The following is a 20,947-nucleotide window of genomic DNA, read 5'->3' on the forward strand; positions in this document are numbered from 1 at the left end:
CACCAAGACACCTAGAGGAGCCAATTTCTTTTGTTGCTGAGCTGGCTTCTGTTTATACATGAGCCACAAGCTTGGCCTACAAAAGTCATCACGGTGTATACTCCTACCACAGCCTTCCACAACTGGCCACCCTCCAGATGTGATGGACTACAACTCCAGTCATCCTGAACTAGCATGGCTAAGGGGGGTGGAAATGGTAGTCCAACACATCTGGAGGGTGCCTGGTTGTGGTAAGCTGCCCTACACTGAATACAAGATAAGTGTTTCAGGTATCATCTACAGTACAGAGGCCTAAAGCAGCATATGGAAGTAAAAGGTAAAGGTGTCCCCAACCAGTCGTGTCCGACTCTAGGGTGCGGTGCTCATCCCCGTTTCTAAGCCGAAGAGCCAGCGCTGTCCGAAGATGCTTCCGTGGTCATGTGGCCAGCATGACTGAACACCGAGGTGCACGGAACGCTGTTACCTTTCCCGCTGAGGCGGTACCTATTTATCTACTTGCAATTTCTTGCTTTCGAACTGCTAGGTTGGCAGGAGCTGGGACTGAAGACGGGAGCTCACTCCATCACGCCGCACTCGGGTCTCGAATTGCTGTCCTGCTGACCTTCCGGTCTGCAGTTCAGTGTCTTAACCACTAAGCCACCGCGGTCTCATATGGAAGTACACCATGTTAAAATATAGCATCAGACACTGCTTAAAAAAATAACAATAACAGAGGCTCTTCGGAAGAAACTATTGCCTACTTGAGAAGCTCTTTTATTTCCCTGGTATGGCTACAGTGCAATAAGTGCTAGATAATCAAGACACGATATCGAAAAATAAGTATTCTAAGTAACCCCCCCCGCATCTTTCAGTCATTCTTTCAATACAGTCTCTACAATGAATGTGCTACAGATCTTCTAGTCACTGACACTGCAATCCTATACATGGCTACTCAGAAGTAATCCCCACTGAGTTCAATAGGACATGTTCCCAGGTAAAGTATAGGATTGCATCCTGAACTGCTTCTGTATTTCACAACTCAAAGATATTGCCTGTCTTCCTAACTGTGCCTCATATGCTACAAAGAGAAGTCTTTGAACCAAGAGAGTTTTGTCAGCTGAAGTCTTCTCAAATCCAGACAGCTGCTGAATATAGCTTGCTATAGTGGCTTCACTTGGATCACATTTATTTTTGTGCCAGTGTATTTGGTACTGCCATCTATCTGTTGAGTGTCATCACTGGTGATAATAAAAATGATTGAGGAAGAGCTGAAAGTCACTTTCTTCTTTGGCCTGTCCCTCGCCTTCTGGGACATGACTATAGGCCTGATTGGTTTTTCGTTTCCTATGGCTGGTCTGTCTTTCAAGCTCCTCTGGAATCTCAGGAGGCGAACACAGAACAGCTGCATAAGGCATCGTCGAAACTGCAAGGAAATGAAATCACAGTGGAAATCCAGAATTCAGGAGGCCCCACTCTTACACAGTATATTCAAGAGGGACGCTGGAGCCACATAAATCAGTATCGGCTCCTACTGCACTTTTGGTAAAGGATAAACTGAAGTACACTTGCTTGATCCCCCTCCTCCAGGAGGTTCACAAACCTATGAAGACTGCTCAGGCTTCATTTGAGCATTTCCTTGGCTACTGGCAGTTTTCAAAACTGGGTATCTCTGTGCATCACAGGTGGGGAACATGTGGCCCTCCAGATGTTGGTGGGCTGCAACTCTCCCCACTCCCAATCGTGGAGGATGATGGGATATGCAGTCCAATAACATTCCCCATCCTTGCTGTGCATGACAAACTTTATTGGTACCAAGACAGGATAACGCTACAAAGAATTTTTGAGCAATGCATCTCCCTCTCACGTTTCTGATCAGACCGTTTTGAAATGTTCACCTTGCTCTACAAGTGGTGGTGGTGGTGGTGAAAATAATGGAAGGCCGACCCATTTCATGAAATCCAAGCACCGCAACGAAAACGACTTTGAATGTGTGAATTATGTATGATTTCACTATAGGCAGGATTAGGGCTGTGCTGAATTTTCACCAACAAACAGACACGTAGTAAATTTTTGTCCAGGGGCAGAGGGTGGGATGGGGTAGAGTGTGTATGTAATAAATGTAACTTTTTCCCCAGATTGCTTTACAGCAGTTTGCAGCCACTGCTCGAGGATCATTTTTAAAACAGAGGCTGCTTTTTTCACAGTATGATCCCATCTAATTGGGGATCCATGTTGTGAGCATGAGAATGTCAAAACACTATTTAGCCAATCAGTTCTGGCTGCATGGTAACATCATGGAGGGCAAAACACAGCCTGTTCCTTGCTTATACTTTTAATTGGAGCGTGGGGGCAGAGGCACAACTCTGTCTTACCACGCTGCATGGATGGGCAACAAAACTCCCAGTGTAGCTTGGAAAATGGGGGGGGGGGCGGTATTAGCCCAGCTGCCTTGGCAAGAAAAAACGTAAGAACACAGAAAGCTGCCTTATACAGAGCCAGACCATTGGTCCATCTAATTCAGTACTGTCTACACTGATTGGCAGCAGCTTTCAGGCATGAGTCCCTCCCAGCCCTGCTTGGAGGTGCTGGGGATTGATTGAGCCTGAAGCCTTCTGCATGCCAAGCAGCTGCTCTGCCACTGAGCTGTGCATGCGTGCATATTATTTTCACTAATACGCATATTTTTGCACACACTGTCCCCTAATATACACATGTATGTATGCATTTTTTGATCGGAGAACTGGATCACAAAATTAGGAGAAGCGTAAATACCAAAGGATAACTTCATTTGAGTTCATGTATCGATTCAGGAAGTGCGAATTAGGTAGTTTTACATTAAAATGTGAACTAAATGAATTTCTCTCCCATCTCTAATCACCACTCGTACTGGACTCAGGCAGTCGGTCACCATGTCCTATGCCTTTTAGGGTATTTTTAAACATTATTCCTGGGAACTACATAAAGATCTCAAATATCGATTTCACTTAGAGCACAATCCTATGGCCACTAGACAGTGGCTAGATGGCCATAGGATCGTTTAGTTTTTGGGAACCAAACTCGGAGCCCGTGCTCCAAGATCGGTTCCTAGAAAACCGCCCCCTCACCCCCTCCCCTGCTGCCCCATAGGCACCGCAGATCATGCCCTGGCTCCACGCTCGGAAGAGCAGCATGGAGTGGGGCAAAGGGGGCGCTCCCAGGGGTGGGGAATGCAGAAGTGCTGCTACAACACTTCCTATGCGTCATCCTGCCTCCCCCCCCCGCTCCGAAGTCCACGGTATCCAGCCACGAATGCAGGGCGGCCGGAGCATGGAGGAGAAGTTCCCCTCCATGCTCCGCCCACCCCGCATTGGATAGGTGGTCGCCTCTGAGTTCGGAGGCGGCTGCCTATCCCCATAAGATTGCTCGCTTAGTCTTGTCTGAATTCATTCAAAGGAGTACGGCAGATAAGGAACAGTAACGAAAGAGGCAGCTTACAACTCCAAAAAAGCCTATGAATCTGATCTCAACGCTGCCAATACAAGAATAAAATCCAACACAACACAACTATAATGAACAAGTGAACTTGGTTTCAGAAGTATCTATATTTGTGGAAATGATATTCATTAATATTGTGGGGTAGGGCAATTCAGATAGTATATTTTTTCTACTTTTTCTTTACTGGGCATTTTCCCTGCTCTAAAAAACAAACAAAAAGGGAAATGCTCTTAAAAAACAGAAGCAAAACTGGAGAATCACAATGTCATCTAAAGAACCCATAAACAACCATGAGTAAAGCATCATGAGTGCACCATACATGCCGCATGTACAAAAGCTGATAGTCCTGGCTAGGTCTTGCTGCTTCCATTTTCTACAGAAGTTTGTCTGGCCTTGCATCCCACATCTGAGGAAGAGTAAACCTGGTCTTGCCTATCGACCCACCACTGAACGAGAACACACATTTGTGAGATAATGCATGTTACCTGTGCTCCATTTGGGAAAAAGAGGCCCTATATTGCACAACAAATGAGATGCGGCCCTTGTGACCTGTCTTAAGGATGCTCCTTTAAATGGCTTACCTTTCTGCTCATGAAAACATAGATGACTGGATTGTAGGCAGTGCTTGATTTGGCAAAAAAAGATGGGACAACAGCCACGGTTGGACTTATAAGGTGACCATACCCATAGGCTATTAGAAGAGAAACCACAGCATAAGGCATCCAACAAATAAGAAATGTGGTTATCATTAAGAAACACATTTTCGCCACTTTCTTCTCGTATCTTAGGATTTTGACCACTTGGACAGTCTGCAAGTGTTCAACACAACGAAGCTGAAAATAAAAGAAAATGATTGAAACACATCAAACAGTGCTTCAGCTAATCCTCTCTCTTCAAAGAATTAAGGTATGATCCTTCCCCCCACCTGATGTTCTGTCCCTGTGGCACCACAAATCCCAATGGAGCCCTCCTCAGCATGTGTGTGTACCATTAATTTGAAGTCTGATGATCTAAGACGGGGTGCAGAAGGTCTTTCAGTCTGAAAGCTGAATTCCAATTGGGGGGGGGGCTCTCGTGGCCTGTACTCCAGTGGTGGGTGGGGTCAAAGGCAAAGGGAGGAGCACAACCCCCCCCCCAAATACCAGTGTCGTGTTTGATCATCCTTCCCACTCACAATCAACAGAAGAGACTCATAGTTCAAGCTATTATGGCTTTATTATGCTAAAGGCAAGGCTTTCCACAATGCAGATTCAAGGAAGCTCTCAAATTGCACCAGGCGCTAAACAACTATTCTAAGAGCTCTACTAGGCAAGACAATCCACAGGGTAGTGAAGTTGCTGACTGTTTGCCCGTGGACACTGATGGTCAAACCTGCCTAACAGTGATGTACCTCTGGTAGGGCGGCTCCCTTCTATGTTGGTGTCTAAGAGTGGCTATCCTGGCAGAGTGCCTTAGCCCCATCCCTAACTCTCTTGCTTTGACTTGCAATGTACTCTGGTGTCTCTCAAGTCATGCCCCTCTTCCTCCTCCTTGGAAACTTGGGTTCTTACTGTGGAGGCAGCAACTTGGCCTGGGCCATCTGTTTGTCAAGGCCTTGGGAAGATTCTCTCCCAATGCCTGGGGGCTCCTCAGTTCTCTGATCTAGCTGTTCCAGCTCTGAATCAGAATCGAAATCCTCAGGAATCTCAAGGGGCCTGGGCTCAACCCTGACAAATAGTGTATTTTAGCTTAGAGCTCAGTGCCAGTAACTAAGCCTTAGGAAACGCATTTTAGGATGGGGTGGCAATTGAACAAAAGCCACAGGGAACTATAAGGCGATCAATGGTGGGCGAAGGGGGCATGACCTTCTGGGGAACTCCAACAGGGCAGATTTGAACTCTTGGAGGGCCAGATTTGTCCCCTGTGCTTGAGGTTCTGCACCCCTGATCTAAGATGTGAAAGACTAATTTGAGTGACAAATAAAACTATCCCAGATTCAGTGACTTCCGGAGAGAGCCAATAGTCTGTTGCAGCCAAAACAGCTAAGGGTCTTGTGGCAACTTAAAGAGTAACAAATTTAATATGGCATAAACTCTAGTTCACGAAGACCCATGCCATCATAAATGTTAGGGCTGGATCAGTCTTAGTCAAACTTAAGAGAGGTCCCACTGATTTCAGTGGGACTACTCTAAGCAAGGCTGTCTGGATACAACCCTTAGGGCGCAATCCTATTCGGATAGGCAGCTGCCTCTGAACTCGGAGGTGACTGCTTATCCAATGCAGGGCAGGAGAAGCATGGAGGCTATAGTTCCCGCCGCACTTCTCCTGCCCTGCATTTTCGGCTAGACAGCCAGTTGCAGCTGTCTAGCCGTGGGCGGGCTGAGCGGGGGAGGAGGCTGCTGTACGACACATTGGATATGTTGTACAGGCATTTCCGCCCTCCCCGCCCTGCAACGCCTCCCGGAATGCCCCTTTTTGGCCGCTCCACGCTCCTCTTGCGAGCACGGAGCATGGGGCTGTTCCGCACTGCCTTGGAGGCAGCGCAGAAGTGGGGGGAGGTCAGTTCTCCACTGTCTAGCAGCCATAGGATTGCTTCTTTAGTCTATAAAGTACCGCAAGGCTGTGTTTTTATTTTGTTCGCCATTTCTGTTCAGGAACCACTAGTAAAAAATATCCCTAGAAAAACTCGATTATTCCATAAAGAGAATTCCTGTTATTTAACAAATGCTAGCAATTAAAAAAGATGCATTGATTTTGTTTATCATCTCAAATATAAATATGAAATAGTGTGACTTTCTGTATTATTCAAATGAATATGTAATATTATCATTAACTCTAGAGCAGGAGACCAGGAGTTCTCAAACTTTATACTCCCAAGGCTGCCTGAGAGAGCTGAAAATGACTGAGGTCCCTGGTCACAAAATGGTGACAGATGGAGGGGGAGTTTGGTATAATCAGCTGGCAATTGTGGATATCATTTTATATTGATATCTACTCCCTCTCTGAAAATTGCTAAATTCTTGGCCACAGCTATTTCCTTGTAGCAGGGGGTTCCATAATTCAGCTTTCCTCAAGTTAAATACAGACACTGGCTCTGGAAGTATTATTACTCAGCCTCCCTGTTTTAAGAAGAATTTGTTATTCCAGAGGCTCTAAATCTGTGTTTCCAACATAGTGCCCACGGGCACCAATGTGCCCACAGACAACTCTCTTGATGCCTACCAGGGGCCCTGCCTCTCCGGATTTTAATGTTATTTCTTAAGATTATTCTATTTTTATTTTTTAACTGGGAGACTGCCATGCTGCAAACGAAGTGTTGCACTTTATTTGGGTTCAAAATCTTCATTTGGATTCGAAAGAGTGGGTTTGTATTTTGGAGCTCAGACCCCCACCTCTACCTTATACTGAGATTTTTGAGCTAGTTACTTTTCTATTAGTCTCATCAGTTTGCCATCTGGGAAACAATTGTTTTGTGACTGACTGTGCCCACCATAGCAGCCATTTTATGAATAAGCAGGCCTCACCATGGCAGCTATTTTGTGAGACATTCAACATTCCAAATGTGCCCCCAAAGATGACCCAAATGCTCCATGGGACTAAAGTGCTCCAAATCTGACCCCAAAAGATTAGGGACCTCTGCTCTAAGTAGAGAAAACTTTTTTTCTCTCCCCTCATCACATGCCTCTCAAGTCTTCTTACCCATCTCCTGTCATTTCTTCTCCCCTTCTTCTTTCACACTTAACTTGTAACCTATCCCCAATTGCCAGTTTCTTGTCATCCCTCCCTCCTGCTGCTTTTGTTCACTTCTTCCTATAACAGCTTCTCTTTCTTATCCTCTTTGTCTTTATTGCCAGTTTAAAAAATATATTATTATTAAAATAATATTATTATTAAAAATATTAGCCTTGCTCTCTAACCAACTCCTACCACCTTGCCTGCCTATGCAGTGTGCATGGTACAGCCATGGCACAAGGCACTGTGGAAAATGCAGAACTACAAATTGATTCTTCTCTTCTATATTTAGTGACAACACAGCTTTATTTAATAGTGCAATCCTAAGCATGTTTACTCAGAAGTAAATACCACAATGGGACGTACTCATTTGTAAATATATTTAGTATTAGTCTTACTGTAAATGTGTTTTTATTGATTTGTGATCCTTAAGTCTTGCATGGAATCTTTATTTATTGCTCACTGAACAATACTGATTTCTGCCACGACACAGGCTAGAACTAAAGATAACTCTGTACAGCCACCCCAAACTTCAGCATTATTCATAGCTCAGTGATTTGTTCCATTTCCCTTTAGGAGAGTAACACTATGTACTGTAGCAGGAAAAATCGAAAAGCCATAATATTTGCGTTTACAAAGAAAAGGTCCTTCAAATCAAGCATATCAAATTCAGCTGTTACATTTTGCTCTCATGCACAAAAGGAACTAAAATGTGTCAAGGAGAACGTGGCCAGAAAAAGTAAGACAAGTTATGAAACAAGTATACAGTCATTTTATCCATACAAGGTTTATAACATGAGGCACATTTTGATTCAATCTAAGCTGCACTTGCCAATTTGAAGCAATGTCTTTAATCAACTCACCATTCGTATCGCATAAAGAATATGTCCATAGCAGTAGGCCATGATCCCAACTGGTGCCACTAGACAACCGAGAAAGAAAAAGAGGACAAAGGAAGAATCATTGGGCTCTTTTGACCTCCAGTCCACTGAACAACCTAATCCATGTATTTCTAGTGTGTAGTGGTTCCAGCCGAGAAGAGGTGCTCCAGTCCACGCTAAGGAATAGAGCCAGATGTACGTGATCGCCCGCCAAGACCATGAGAAATCAATCACTCTTGCATGCACTACTCTAATGTAACGTTCATAGGCCAGGACAGTGAGGGTCATAATCGAAACAATTCCTGCAGGGAGACATAGAAGAAAGCATGTCTTGGTCAATCATTTTAAACTATCTGCTGTATCTGTTTTGTATAAAAGGTTGTGATTTGCTGTGTTTATCTTACTGCTCTGTAAACTTAGTTCAGTATGGTAAAAACAAACATCTGAATGACCGAATAAGCAGATAATTCATGTTTCCCACTGTTGACCACAGTTCTATTAGTGGTCTGTTAGCAAAGAACACTTATTACTTATAGTTAGTAACACCTCAGCATGTTAGCTGGAAAAGCCACCCTGCATTTGAATGATTACTTCTTGTCCCTGCTGGCTGGGAAATGACAGAAGTTGTAGTCCAATACAACTGGAAGGCACCAGGTTGGGGAGGGCTGCTACACGCACACGCTTCGAAAAGACTATTCAGTGGAACTTTAAAAGGGAAGAAAAAAGAATACGAATTCAATACAAGTCCAACACCATGCTAGTGATAAGACTGAGATTGAGCAAAACCATCTGAACGCTGTTCTTTCTGCCATTTTTTAATCCAGCACTTCACATGTGGGATGATGCTTTACAACATAGTAGTTGTTATCTGGAACAGCCTTCCCCAACCTGGTGCTCTCCAGATGGACTACAAATCCCATCATTTGTAGCCCTGCTGGTTGGTGATAACGGGAGTTGTAACCCAACACCTCTGGTGGGCACCAGGTTCTGGAAGGGTGATTTAGAACAACATGGGCTGTTTTCTTTCCTTACATGCTGCATCTCAACAAAGGCAGAGTTTACTCAGCCAGGTAGTTTGTTATCAGCTACTTGTGAGAAATAATCAAAGTTCTGTGTTTGCAAAATGTGCGTAGGGCATACGCAACATGAAGAAATAGTGCCTCATGAAAGATGTACACATGTTCCTACCTGGAAGCTTATGGGTAGATTAAAGTAATTTGAGAAACTAAAATTGATTAAGCAGTCATTCACTTCATACAGCCACTTTTTATACACCAAAGTCAAGACAAGTCATCTTTTCCTAGTTTATTTGAACGTGCTGAACTAGTCTTGTGAGTAGCTCAGTGTACAGGGCTGGGTTTGAGGGCAGCCAATGAGGTGACTGCCCGTGGCCCCATGCCTGGGAGCATCTGTCATGGGCTATCTATGCAACTATCCACTCACCAGCAGAAACAAGGAGTAAAAGCAGGTCATACAGCATGAATAAATGTGGATTTTCTGCTCCTAGCCTGCACATCTATCACCTTACACGGCAGGGATAAACTGGAGCGAGGGGTTGTGTGTGGAAGTCAGAAGGTGGGGAAAGGTCAAGTACCCTCACCTCCTCCTGCCCACCGATTTTCTCCCACAAATGTCTTCGCATGCATTACTGTTAACCAGTGAACACGTGAAGCTCTGTCTTAAGGTGACTCGCTGACACGCATTAACAAAAGAAAAGGTGGCAACTTCTTTTGGAGGCATGTTGCTCTCCTGATTTGTTTGATTTATTACTATTATTTGAACTTCTTCATTTGGTTTAAGGGTTTACTTCTCACTAGATTTTCTGCAAGTATGTATTCTTAATGCTCCAAAGGTTCCCAAGGCTTAGGGATGCAAGAGCTAAATATAGCCCAGTCTTAAGCAAACACTGTTCTACAAGTTCAATGAAAGCTACGCTCAGTTAAGTTCTGTACGTCAAGAGCACCTGAGCCGCTACCGTTGGCTTCTGAATTTGCCAGCCTTTCAGAGATTCCTCTATCTAAAACACTTCCCTTACTTCTCTCTTACAACCCCTTTATTGCTATGGCTCGTGCCTGCGCTGTGTACTCATGAAAAAGACATTCAGACGTCAGCTTCTGTACGGTTGTTCTATTGTAGCCTGGTTGCAGCACTACCCTGCGTGCAATGGATGAACAGGAGAGGCACCTTGTAACTGCCTTCCTGCAAATGGAAGGTATTTAGACTGTACTCTTTAACTGTAATGCACCTCACCCTAAAGAGGAATCAGCTAGCTATTTATAGTGCACAATGACTTGATAGCAGAAATCATTGCTGGAGATCTATTTCCTGCAGACAGCTCAGAGTGCTCAATAGCCCTTGCTTGTGGGGGACAGAAAGGTTTTTATTAGCTGTCTGTATCTTTCTGGTGTGTATTTTCCCTGCCCAAGCAGAATGGATATGGGTTATGCACTGCAGATGTAGCTGCCCATCACCCAATGCTTGCCACCATTTGTAAGCCCCAGTGCCTGAAGTACAATCGGTCTAGTTTTTCAAATATATCTTCTTCTTCTCTTATAACTCTTCCCTTACTCTCTTCTTCCCATGGCTCCCTCCTCATTTTTAATACCGCCACTTCTATCCTGAACCGCCTTTCTCCAAGTACCACCTGCTTTCCTCAATACAAAGCAACCCAATCTTCTTTGCTGCGCCTTTGCTCTAATAGCAGAATGCCCTTTCTCCAAGCTGCTTCTACATCCCAATCTTCCCTCCGCCTCAGCACCTGCACACATTACATTGCCTCTTTTTATGCCACCAGAGTGGTCTGTCATCCCTCTACCTCCTCCACCCTTCTTAAAAAGAACTGTAAACAAAAAATGCAATGTTGCCTTTTAATAACTGGGAAACTTATTACATAAAGCACTGAGGAAGACAATCTGCCCCCCAAATATCAATTATGTTTATACCTTGCTTTTCCTCCAAGGAGTTCATGGCAGAAGGCATGGTTCTACCCTGCCTAGAGATGTGAAATTTCTGGAAATTTTGTGGCCATGGGGAAAAAAAATTCTGGGGGGTTTCAGAAGAATTGGAAGTTTTGGATAAACTGAAAAATAAGCAATACTTATTCTTTTTAGCACTCTTTAAAGATCTAAAGTCATTGTTGCTTTAAGACAGCCTTCCCCAACCTGGTGCCCTCCAGATATTTTGGACTTCAGCTGCCATCAGCTTGGGGCAGCATGGCCAATGGTCTGGAATGCTGGGCACTGTGATCCAAAAACATCCAGAGGGCACCAAGTTGGGGAGGACTGCTTTAGGAACATTCCTAAAGTTATTTTATGTACGACTTAGTTTGCTCATAAAATTAGCATTATATTTTAAAACTTTTAAAGGTAAACTCAGTAAATTTGTAACTATTGTCTGAATAGATTAGGACTCTATAGAACAAAACCCAAGCTGTCAAGAATGCACATTTACTGTCAAGAATGCACAATGGTGACTCTACTCACATGTTGGGAAACTGAGCATAAATGTATATCAGTAAAATATTATTTAGATCAATAATTTAAATAAGGAATGAAAGAACTATCTATGCTAGGAATCTTACAGAGAGGACTGCAAAAATATTTTGCCTCGTGGCTTCATTATTTCCAGACATTTTACATCTCTAGTCTTTCTATAAAAGTGTTCTTATTACAGAGCTTTTATAAATCATTGTGGGGGAAGTAAAAGCTGGGTAACAGTATATAAATACTTTGTCTTAAATTCTAAAAGAAAATATTTCATAATCCAAAGCTGTTCAATTTTTTGGAAAAAAACAAAAATGATCCACAGAAAATAAAGTTTTTTTCCCAGAATTTTCCCATTTTTTCCCTGGGCCTTCACATTTCTAACCTGCCATCATTTTATCCTCATGACAACCCTGTGAAGTAAGTCAGGCTGAGAGATATTGGGGCTATTCGGCCGTAACGTGGCTTTCAGCAGCAATTCCAGTTGGACAGAGCCAAATTTTTGAGAAGAAAAACTGAAATGAATGCCCATGTCTGATTGTTAACTCAGTGTTTGTGAGTGTGACAGAGCCCTTAATTCATTTTTATGAGACTGTAAGTGCAGTTTAGCATGTTAGTGACTAGGTTTAGCTATGTTATTTTTTAAATGAGGCAGAAATTTAGTATTCTATTTTCTGAAAACAAAAAACAAATCTGATTTGTAAAAAAATCATTGTTTTTTATTCACCAGGTTTTAGATTAACCACAGCTTTAGACTAAACACAAGCTGTGACAAACTGGACCTAATCTAAACTATGATTTGTTGAAACAAGCCAGCTTCATAAGCTATGAAGTTATGCTTAACCACATTTTATTGGCTGCAGATGTCACAAGCTACGATTAATATAAAATGGATGCAAAAGCTTCTAAAATCCTCATGACCATGTGTGTGTGTGGGAGTGCACAAGCCTAAGGATCAGTGCAGCTTGTCCTCATGACTCCCAGCATTCCCAACTGTTGGCCATGCTGGCTGGGACTGATGGGAACTGACGTTCAAAACATCTGGATGGCACCAGGTTAGGAAAGGCTAGTTTAGAATTACGTCCAAATGAGACCAATGACTGGTCCCAGGTCACCCAGTGAGCTTCATGGCTGAGTGGGGATTTGAACCTGGGTCTCCCCAGTCTTACTCTAACACTCTTACTACAGCACCACTCTAGCTAACCGTTGCTATCCAAATATGCTGCTAATAACTAAGTAGTGAAGCAATGAACTAAAGGTCTCCATCAACAGCATGTTTTTGGACTAAGGATCTTACAAGTACCTATAATTATCAGTCACTTTTGAAAATCTCAGCAGGCAGCTCTACAAAGCTGACCAGTGGGGGTTGAATATAATGCTCTTATCTATTTTTATCACTGCAGAAACTAAATTGGGGAGATTACTGAGGTTTATTGGGAAAATGGAAGTTTCACATGTCCAACAGTAGCGAAGAATGAAGTATTTATATGCAGCTCGCATCTAATTTACCAGAAAGCTGCATGAAAAAGGTAAAATGGCATGCTTGACTCTCTGCAGCCAGTAATCCTGTTATGTCCCAGTCATAAACACAAGCAAGCATGGTTATGATCACAGCCCTTGTCACAAGTGTTCAGCACTGAAATTTCATATGTAGGTCATCCATGAACAACAGCTGGCAAACTCTGTACTATGCAACAGCTACACATTTTTCTGCAGGGAAGAACAGTGCTTGTCAATTTGGGTAGTTGTTTAAATTTCAGATGTTAAGTGAACATGGACATAAAAACATAAAGCATTACAGGCATCTTAGGGATGATTCGAACAACCCCTTTTAATTCACCAAAACGCAGCTTACAGTGTTGTAAGCATCGATTCCAAGATAAAGATTTTGGCTTTCCATCCCAGTTACAATTTAGATATATGGCAATGCAATTGTAGTATTCTAATACTCACCAGGAGCACTATAATCCACTTCCTGACATGTTAACACCATGAGCTGTGCTGATCAGCTGGCTGATAGCTCAATGGGTAAAGAGGTGATGGGGTTCAAGTCCACCCCTGGGAGCTGGAAATGTAGCAAGGCAAAGCTTACCTTTAAATTCTGGGAAGGGTCAATTGCAGACCCTCTGCTTTGCATGCAAAAGCTCCCTGGTTCAATCCCCGGCATCTCCACGGATTGCTGGGGAAGACACCACCCCACCCCTGGTCTGAAACCCTGAAGAACCACTGACATTCACTGCAGAAAATACTGAGCTAGATGGTCCAATGCTCCGACTCTGTATAAGGCATCTTCTTATGTTCAGTCCATCACTGTTAGCAAGAACAGAATACTGAAATAAAGGTTGAGACCAACTGGGAAGGCTACATGCCCTGTCTAAATCAGGGCAACCTGGTGCCCTCCAGATGTTTTGGACTACAACTCCAATAATTTCCGACCATTGGCCATGCTGGGTGGGACTGATGGGAATAGCAGTCAAAGACATCTGGAGGGCACCAGGTTGCCTACTCCTGAAGGAGGTACACCATGCAGTCCATGGGCCTATAAGCAGTGTAAAATACACATCATTACAACCCCAAGCTCCTACTATCAACCTGAAAATCTCAGCTTTCCTCTCTGTAAATAGGTTTCTCTTACCCATGTCTGCAGAGACAGGCCTGAAAACAAAACATAACTACACTGATTATGCAGCTGTTTGGCAGCTGGGGAAAAAAAAACATTTTAAAGCAGCAGATTCTATGTTGAATTAAGCTAACTGATTTGCTCACTTTTCCATTTCCATTCTGCAATGTCAAGATAGCAGACCATTAGGGACAGTTTCAACTGCAGGAATGTTAGGGAAATGGAAAATTCTATGGGAAAGTAATTTCACAGATCACTGATACTGTGTGTACAGACTGACCCCATTGCTAAATGCAACCTTGTAAATTTGCTTTCATTTCTTTAGGAACAGCTTCCTTATTTAACACTTTATTGAATTAACTTGCTTGAGCTTCCTGGACCCTTGTCTAAACTAATCCCAGAGCCAGGCAGGCACGTCTGACACAGGGCAGCAGATCATGGCTTGTGGCACTATAACTACATGAGATAGGTTTATCTGCTGCAGTTTAGGAAAGGGTGTCTTAAGGAAAAAGTGTGGTTTATTAATGCATGGAGGATATCACACCTTGGGACTAGAGAATGCATGGGGATTATGACCCTTCCAGCCCTTTTTATCAAGAATTCTACCAGTTCCTTAAATAAATAGAAGCTGTTACAGTTATTCATATTAGTGACATTTGTATGTCGGAAGAAAAAAGTCAGCTTGGATAGTTTTGATGGGAAGAACAAAGCAGTAGTCATGGCCTCCCCTCTCTTGCCTCTGCATTGGCTGTCAGGTTACATGTTATGATCTGGCCTAGGAGGCACTGTTATACAGTGGCTCTGGTCCTTCTTGGAAGGGCAATGTCAGAAGGTGGTGCCGGGAGATTCTTACTCAATGCTCCACCAATGAGCAACGGCCTTCTCGGTGGCTGCTCCCAGCTGTGGAGCCCCCTGCCAAGGGAGGCTAGGCTGGCTCCCTCTCTGCTGCCCTTCCTCCGGCAGGCAAAGACCTTTTTATTCAAGCAGGCCTTTGGCATGGAAGCGGGTCTACTGGGTGGGGTGCTGTTTTTATTCTGTTATTGTTACATTTTAATTGTATTTTTGATGCATTTGTTTTATTAGGGCAGTATGCAACTGTGTCGTTCTGCTAGCGCAAATGATGTTATGCTAGCTGAACTATGTGCAAGAGCAGAGTCCAACTACAGTTAGATTCGCACAAATGCAGTTGCGCAAGTGATTATGCAGCTGGCTGTACAAGCGACTGCACAACCGGTTGCGCAGGTGAAATGCACAAGCATTTGCACAACAGAATGATTCAGCAGAGCTCCACTAGTGCTATCTGAGTTTGTGGAATGTTGCCATTAGATACTGCCCTTTTCGCTTTTATCAAGTTTTTAAACTAAAATGTTTTTTTTTAGGTCCTATGATTGTAAGCCTCCCTGAGTGCCATTTTCTTGGTAGAAAGGCGTGGTACAAATCAAATCAATCATAAATATTACATATAAAATGATTAACACATAATTTTAAAATGAATATGGTTTCTATACACCTGGCAGCATATACTGAAAGACTGAGCTAATTCTTGTTGCTTTTTACCTTCTTTGTACAAGTTAATATCAAAGAAGCCAGTTGAAAGACAAGGAATATTAGCTGTGTTTAATGAAGGCACAATCTGCCTAATCAATATTCAGTTAAATCCAAGTACTAGGGTTTGAACTATTTTGCTTCCAGTGGGCTTAGCAGCCCAAGCTTAAGACTTCAACAGTGCCTAGGGTATGGGATTGTAGGGAAGTGAATGTCAAGAACTAGGCTAATGCAATGTCAAAAAACTCCATAGTACACCAGTATTGCAACATCTGTGACTCATATACACAGATACATATACACCAGTGCAAAATACTGCATTTCAGGATGTCTGTCTAATTCAGTCCAAGTCCTTCGGCTTAACTGATTTATGGATCAGGCTATATGGCAGTTGATTATATACATATAATAGATAGTAGCCTCACCACCATTTAGACTGCAAATATTTTTAATAACTGGACAGTATGTCCAGTCATGTGCCAATAATGGAAAATGAATAAATTTGGGTCACTGCCACAAATTACTTATATTAATTGTAAGCATTGTAGAAGCACTGTCACAGTGTCACCTAAATTACCATTACTGTTTTGTGTGTGTGTGTGTGTGGGGGGGGGTTTAAAGGCATGCAGCACAATCCTACACATGTTTATTTGGAAATAACTCCCACTGTGTTCACTGGGGCTTACTACCTTGCAACTGTGCTTAGGCCTTCAGCCTTAACTTGCATCAAGTTATATTATATCTTCCTGAACTATACGATGTGCACATCTTATAAATGGGTAATTTCTTAAAAGGGAAACGTCATACTGATGTCTACTTTGCATGCAGGCATATAAAATTGATTGACAACCTGTTTTTATATTTCTACTTAAAAATGGATTTGTAAGAAGAACATTAATTCTTGCTCTTATATGACTGTGTTTACATAGTCCAATTTACAATTATAAAAATACAGGCAGGCTTCCAAAAACTGATGAATAGCAGTGAAACTACATACTTTGGGCCAGTCACAGACTCTCAGACCAACCTACCTCACAGGGTTGTTGTTGTGAGGATAAAATGGAGAGGAGGAGGATAATGTAAAGCCACCTTGGGTTCCTTGCAAGAGGGAAAAAGGCAGGAAATAAATGCAATAAATAAATAAATAAATACTGAGGGAAGCTGTTGTAGTTATGGCTTTAAGAAGACTATGTCTTGCCACAATGGAGAAAAAAACACGTTAGAGTGATTGGTGGTTTTTTCTACGGTACAAGAAGAGACAGTACTTGAATTCTTGTGTGGGTACAGCATAGATCTCTACATCAGTGCAGTGGAGTAGTGGCAAATTTCGAAGTGCAGGCGCTCATCATGACAGTCGCTATAGTCAAGACTTCAAGGAGAGTTTATATCAACAAACCAGTTTTCATCTACACCAGGAGCAGGTCTTTTATTAAGCAAATGGGTTTTCATTGCCCATTCAAGACCAAACCACCCCCAAATACTTTGCATTACACCAGGGAACAATATCTTGTCGCCGGGAAAATTCATTTCCCCATCCAGCTGCTGTGAGGATTGCAACTAAGCTCAGAGAAGACAAAGGGGGTGGGGGTAATGGATGACATCAGCATCCTTGCTGATAGAAAAGTGCCAGTGCTGCATCCCTGCAAGCCCTGTTCCACTACACCACTGCACAAGTCTTTTCTATTAAATTAAACTCAGTAATACTGTTCAGCATTTCTACCAAGCTGACAACTTTAATTAAGGCAGCAAAAATAGTAAACCTCCAAGACAACTCACATCAGTACGTTTGTTTGGACTAAGTGTTGGTTCACACACAGGCTGGGTATACAGTTATCCATGTGACTGAGTGAAGGAGTAAGTCCTGGCTTAGCTCCTCTCCCCCTGCCCTCCTGCCCCCAGCCATACACAGGGTCAGCGTCAATGGTAGGCACGGTTAGGCATCTCCCGAGGGGTCACTCCCAGGAGGAGCCCACCGACAGCAGCCCCTTGGAGTTGCTTCTCCTCTTAACCTTTGCAACTGGTTTGTTCACCTGCCTCTCGCTCTGGCCCAGACAACAGTGGTGGTGAGGAGGAGGAGCAGTAGATGCCACGGCCTACTCGCTCACTGCCTCTTTGCCTATTAAACAAACAAGTGACAGCAATGATGAGAGACAGGAAGAAGAGCTACAGCAGTTGGTGACAATGGCAGTGAGAAGGCGGAATCACAGAGGGAGGGGGCCCATTAACGGTGTCTTGCCCAAGGGCCCTCAAAAATCTGGAGCCAGCACTGCTTATAACCTTTAGGGCCTACGTTTGCCTACATAAACTGGCTGAGATTCATCCTCTAACCCCTTTTTGAGATGGGCAGATCATGCAAATGCAGCCTAATTGAACAGACACTTGCAGGGAAAAAACCTGAGTTCTCATTAAAGGTTGTATGTGTAGTGGAGAAGTGTGCATGATGAGCCTAAAGCTCACTCTGGCACTCCGCTATATGGAAAATCTGCATAAATCATATTGATTTCAATAGAGCGTACAATTAATTCTATTTAGGACTGAAGCCCCAGGAGCAATTCACACATAGGTGTTCATCACTGCTGTTGCCTGCAACATCAAGCAATGTCTCACATGGGTGAACAAACCACCACAGATCTAATTTTCATATCCCCTGTTGTGATCTCAAAAGGAAAAAAAAAAACCAGTGAAGTAATTTCATGCATCCAGAAATGAGCCAATGAGACCTGGTTTGCATGTTGCAAAGGCAAATTGTGGGTTAATTGCGTGCCACGCGCAAGCTGCTTCCACTTTGCATAAACAACCTACGAACGCTCCATTGGTAGGTTGTTAGTGTAACGTTCGATCCCTGTCACTCTGGGTTGTTTATAGCTTAAACAGCCCAGAGTTAACCTATTAATGAATCGTAGGTTAACTCTGGGTTGTTTAACCCACAAACAATCCAGACTGTCGGGGTTTACATGTCACACAACAAGCTACGAATGAGTTGTTTATACAAAGCGGAAGTGGCTCACTGTGATCAGAGATAATAGCAGAGATTCCCCCATGCTCCTCCCACAGATCAGAGGTAAGAGCGGAGAACTTCCCTGCATGGCAGCTTCCTCAATGGCCCTTTGGCCCCTCAACCAATTTTGGTTGCCCTCCCCTGCCATACACCACTCTACTAAGGATGCCTACTTAAAAGTAGATTGATGATTATTTGTCTCTGCAAAGGGGTATGATGAGGAAGCAAATTTCCACCAGCTTTTTCTTGATTAATCAATAGTCTCATTTATCAAGATGTTTGCAGGAAGTTCTACCTAACAAGAAAGTGCTCTGCAAATACAAACCTCTATCTGGAAATATCACCCACTTTCAATTTTGGTGGGAAAAGTGTAGTTATGAACAAATCATGGCTTTTTCTTCACTTAGGATATCATATTTGAATCACAATAACTGCACTCTGTGACTTTTTTAGGAAATTAATTGGGGATGAAGGATCTGGCTCAAAATCATTGCTTACTAAACTTGTGAATGGCTTGCAGTTGGTGTAGAAATTCAAGTAGATGGAGAAACAGGAGATATGCATGGAAGGAAGTGGAAAGTTATTTGATAAGATTCGAGGAACTGTAGAGGAGAAGATGAAACGTAAGATGAAGTTCATAAGAAACTAGTATATTAGAATGAAAATGGTGAATAATGTGGGTGAGATGATTATACAATGACGATGACTGAGCGGGATCTGCAGCAAAATATTGCAGGGTTCAGTGCTCTTCTTCAGTTTCAGTCAGCCATGCCTTCTTTCTATTCCACTTCCCAAATAGTTTTCTCCCCCGACATCAGTCAGAATTCCATGGCCACTGAGCATGCTTAGTGTGCACTGGCTTATTTTGAGACCATCCCCTGCTTCCTTGTTGCTGCTTTTGTCTTAGAAGTTTTTTTTTGTACTATTGCAAACTTCAGGGTTTCCCATAGTCTGCCAATGTGGGTGATGTGGTTTTAGCTACACAAGTAGCTAAATGTTCAGGCTGCAGATTGCTTAGGAACCCTGCTTCCTAATATCAACTGTGCAACAACACACTGAGTTACTCAGTGGTGAGAGAAGTGTGCTCTGCCCATGTTCAGAAACATCCTCTTTGCAGCCCTTCAATAAAAGTTTCAAGGACTGAACTCTGGCTCAAGGGATATTCTGGGCAAGGTGGTGATAATCCCAGCAGGGGGAGGAAAGAACAGAAGTCAGTGCAGGCGGTGAGCTGGGGGATTACGGGATAGAAGAGGTCAATCTGAGGAGGAAGGGCTGTCAGTTGTCTCAGGCGGGGCAAATGAAAGAAATGGGCTGCCAGAATAGCATCCTCCTTTCCCCTCCTAAATATCTAAAAAGAGCAGCGTCGACCCGAACCGTGAGTTTAAAAAACACACACCAAATACACACTTTGACTTAAAAGCACTGCTGGACGCTTGCACGGGCACACACTCATTCCGAATGTGATTAGCCGATGGTGATGGCGAGACAAAAGGCACTCTGCACATACTCAGAGGTTCACTCTTGCTGGCAGCGCCACACGCCTCGAAGCTGTGCCGCCGGCCGCCACGCTACACGTGCTCACGGGCGCTCCTGAGGCCGCCCACGCCCCCGGCCGCGCGCGCGGTCGCCTTACCGAAGAGGCTGTGGCTGAAGCCGTCCCACACGCAGCCGGCCGCGTCCCAGGCCCAGCGATTCCTGAGGCAGGCGAGGAAGGTGAAGCCGACGCCGAAGAGCGACACAAGCAGGTCGCTGAGGCTGATGTTGACCAGGAAGAGGTCGGTGGGCGTGCGGAGCCGCTTGAACTTGGCGTAGAGCACCAGCACCAGCAGGTTGCTGCACAAGCCCAGGATGCCGATCGTGGCGATCAGCAGGGCGAGCAGCTCGTAGGTGCCGGCGCTGAAGGGCGGCCCCGCGTCTGCCGCTGCCTGCTGTTGCCGCCGCTGCTCCAGGTCCCGCTGCTCCCCCGGCGTCGGCTCCAGGCTGCTGCTCCTGCTGCTGTTCCCGGAGTACATCGCCCGGGGTTGCTGCCCGCCCGCCGAGCCGACTCCGCTCACTCACATGCTGGCGCTTTTCGCGCCCCGGCTCCGCGCAAGCTGCTGCTGGTGCCGAGGAGCGCCGCGCCGCCTCGCCGCGCCTCCCGCCCGCGCCCAGCGCAAAGCAAGCGGCCGCCGCTGCGCTCCGCGGCTCTTGGCGCCAAACGCGGGGAGGGGAGGAGCGAGCGGCCTGGGACGGCCTCCGGCCCTCCCAGGGAGCTCGA

General features: G+C 44.2%; 1 protein-coding gene across 1 annotated transcript; it reads right to left on the reverse strand.

Moving 5' to 3' along the window:
- Positions 1-719: 719 nt before the first annotated feature.
- OPN3 (opsin 3) lies at positions 720-20,885 on the reverse strand. Its single transcript, XM_084828214.1, has 4 exons — positions 20,324-20,885; positions 8,028-8,347; positions 4,035-4,286; positions 720-1,402 (listed from the first exon to the last, which is right to left on the reverse strand). The coding sequence occupies exons 1-4, from the start codon at positions 20,700-20,702 to the stop codon at positions 1,139-1,141; spliced, it is 1,215 nt and encodes a 404-aa protein (XP_084684340.1). The 5' UTR covers positions 20,703-20,885; the 3' UTR covers positions 720-1,138.
- Between the last annotated feature and the right edge of the window lie 62 nt (positions 20,886-20,947).

Source organism: Heloderma suspectum, chromosome 1, assembly GCF_057233095.1.
Source record: "Heloderma suspectum isolate Gila_16-S chromosome 1, 16-S_ref, whole genome shotgun sequence".
NCBI lineage: Eukaryota > Metazoa > Chordata > Lepidosauria > Squamata > Helodermatidae > Heloderma > Heloderma suspectum.

Coding starts and splice junctions, on each gene's coding strand:
- OPN3 (XM_084828214.1), bottom strand. CDS start 20,702: ATGTACTCCGGGAACAGCAGCAGGAGCAGCAGCCTGGAGCCGACGCCG. Junction 4,287..8,027: donor TTCTTTATGCGATACGAATG/GTGAGTTGATTA, acceptor TTTTATTTTCAG/CTTCGTTGTGTTGAACACTT. Junction 1,403..4,034: donor ATGTTTTCATGAGCAGAAAG/GTAAGCCATTTA, acceptor ATTTCCTTGCAG/TTTCGACGATGCCTTATGCA.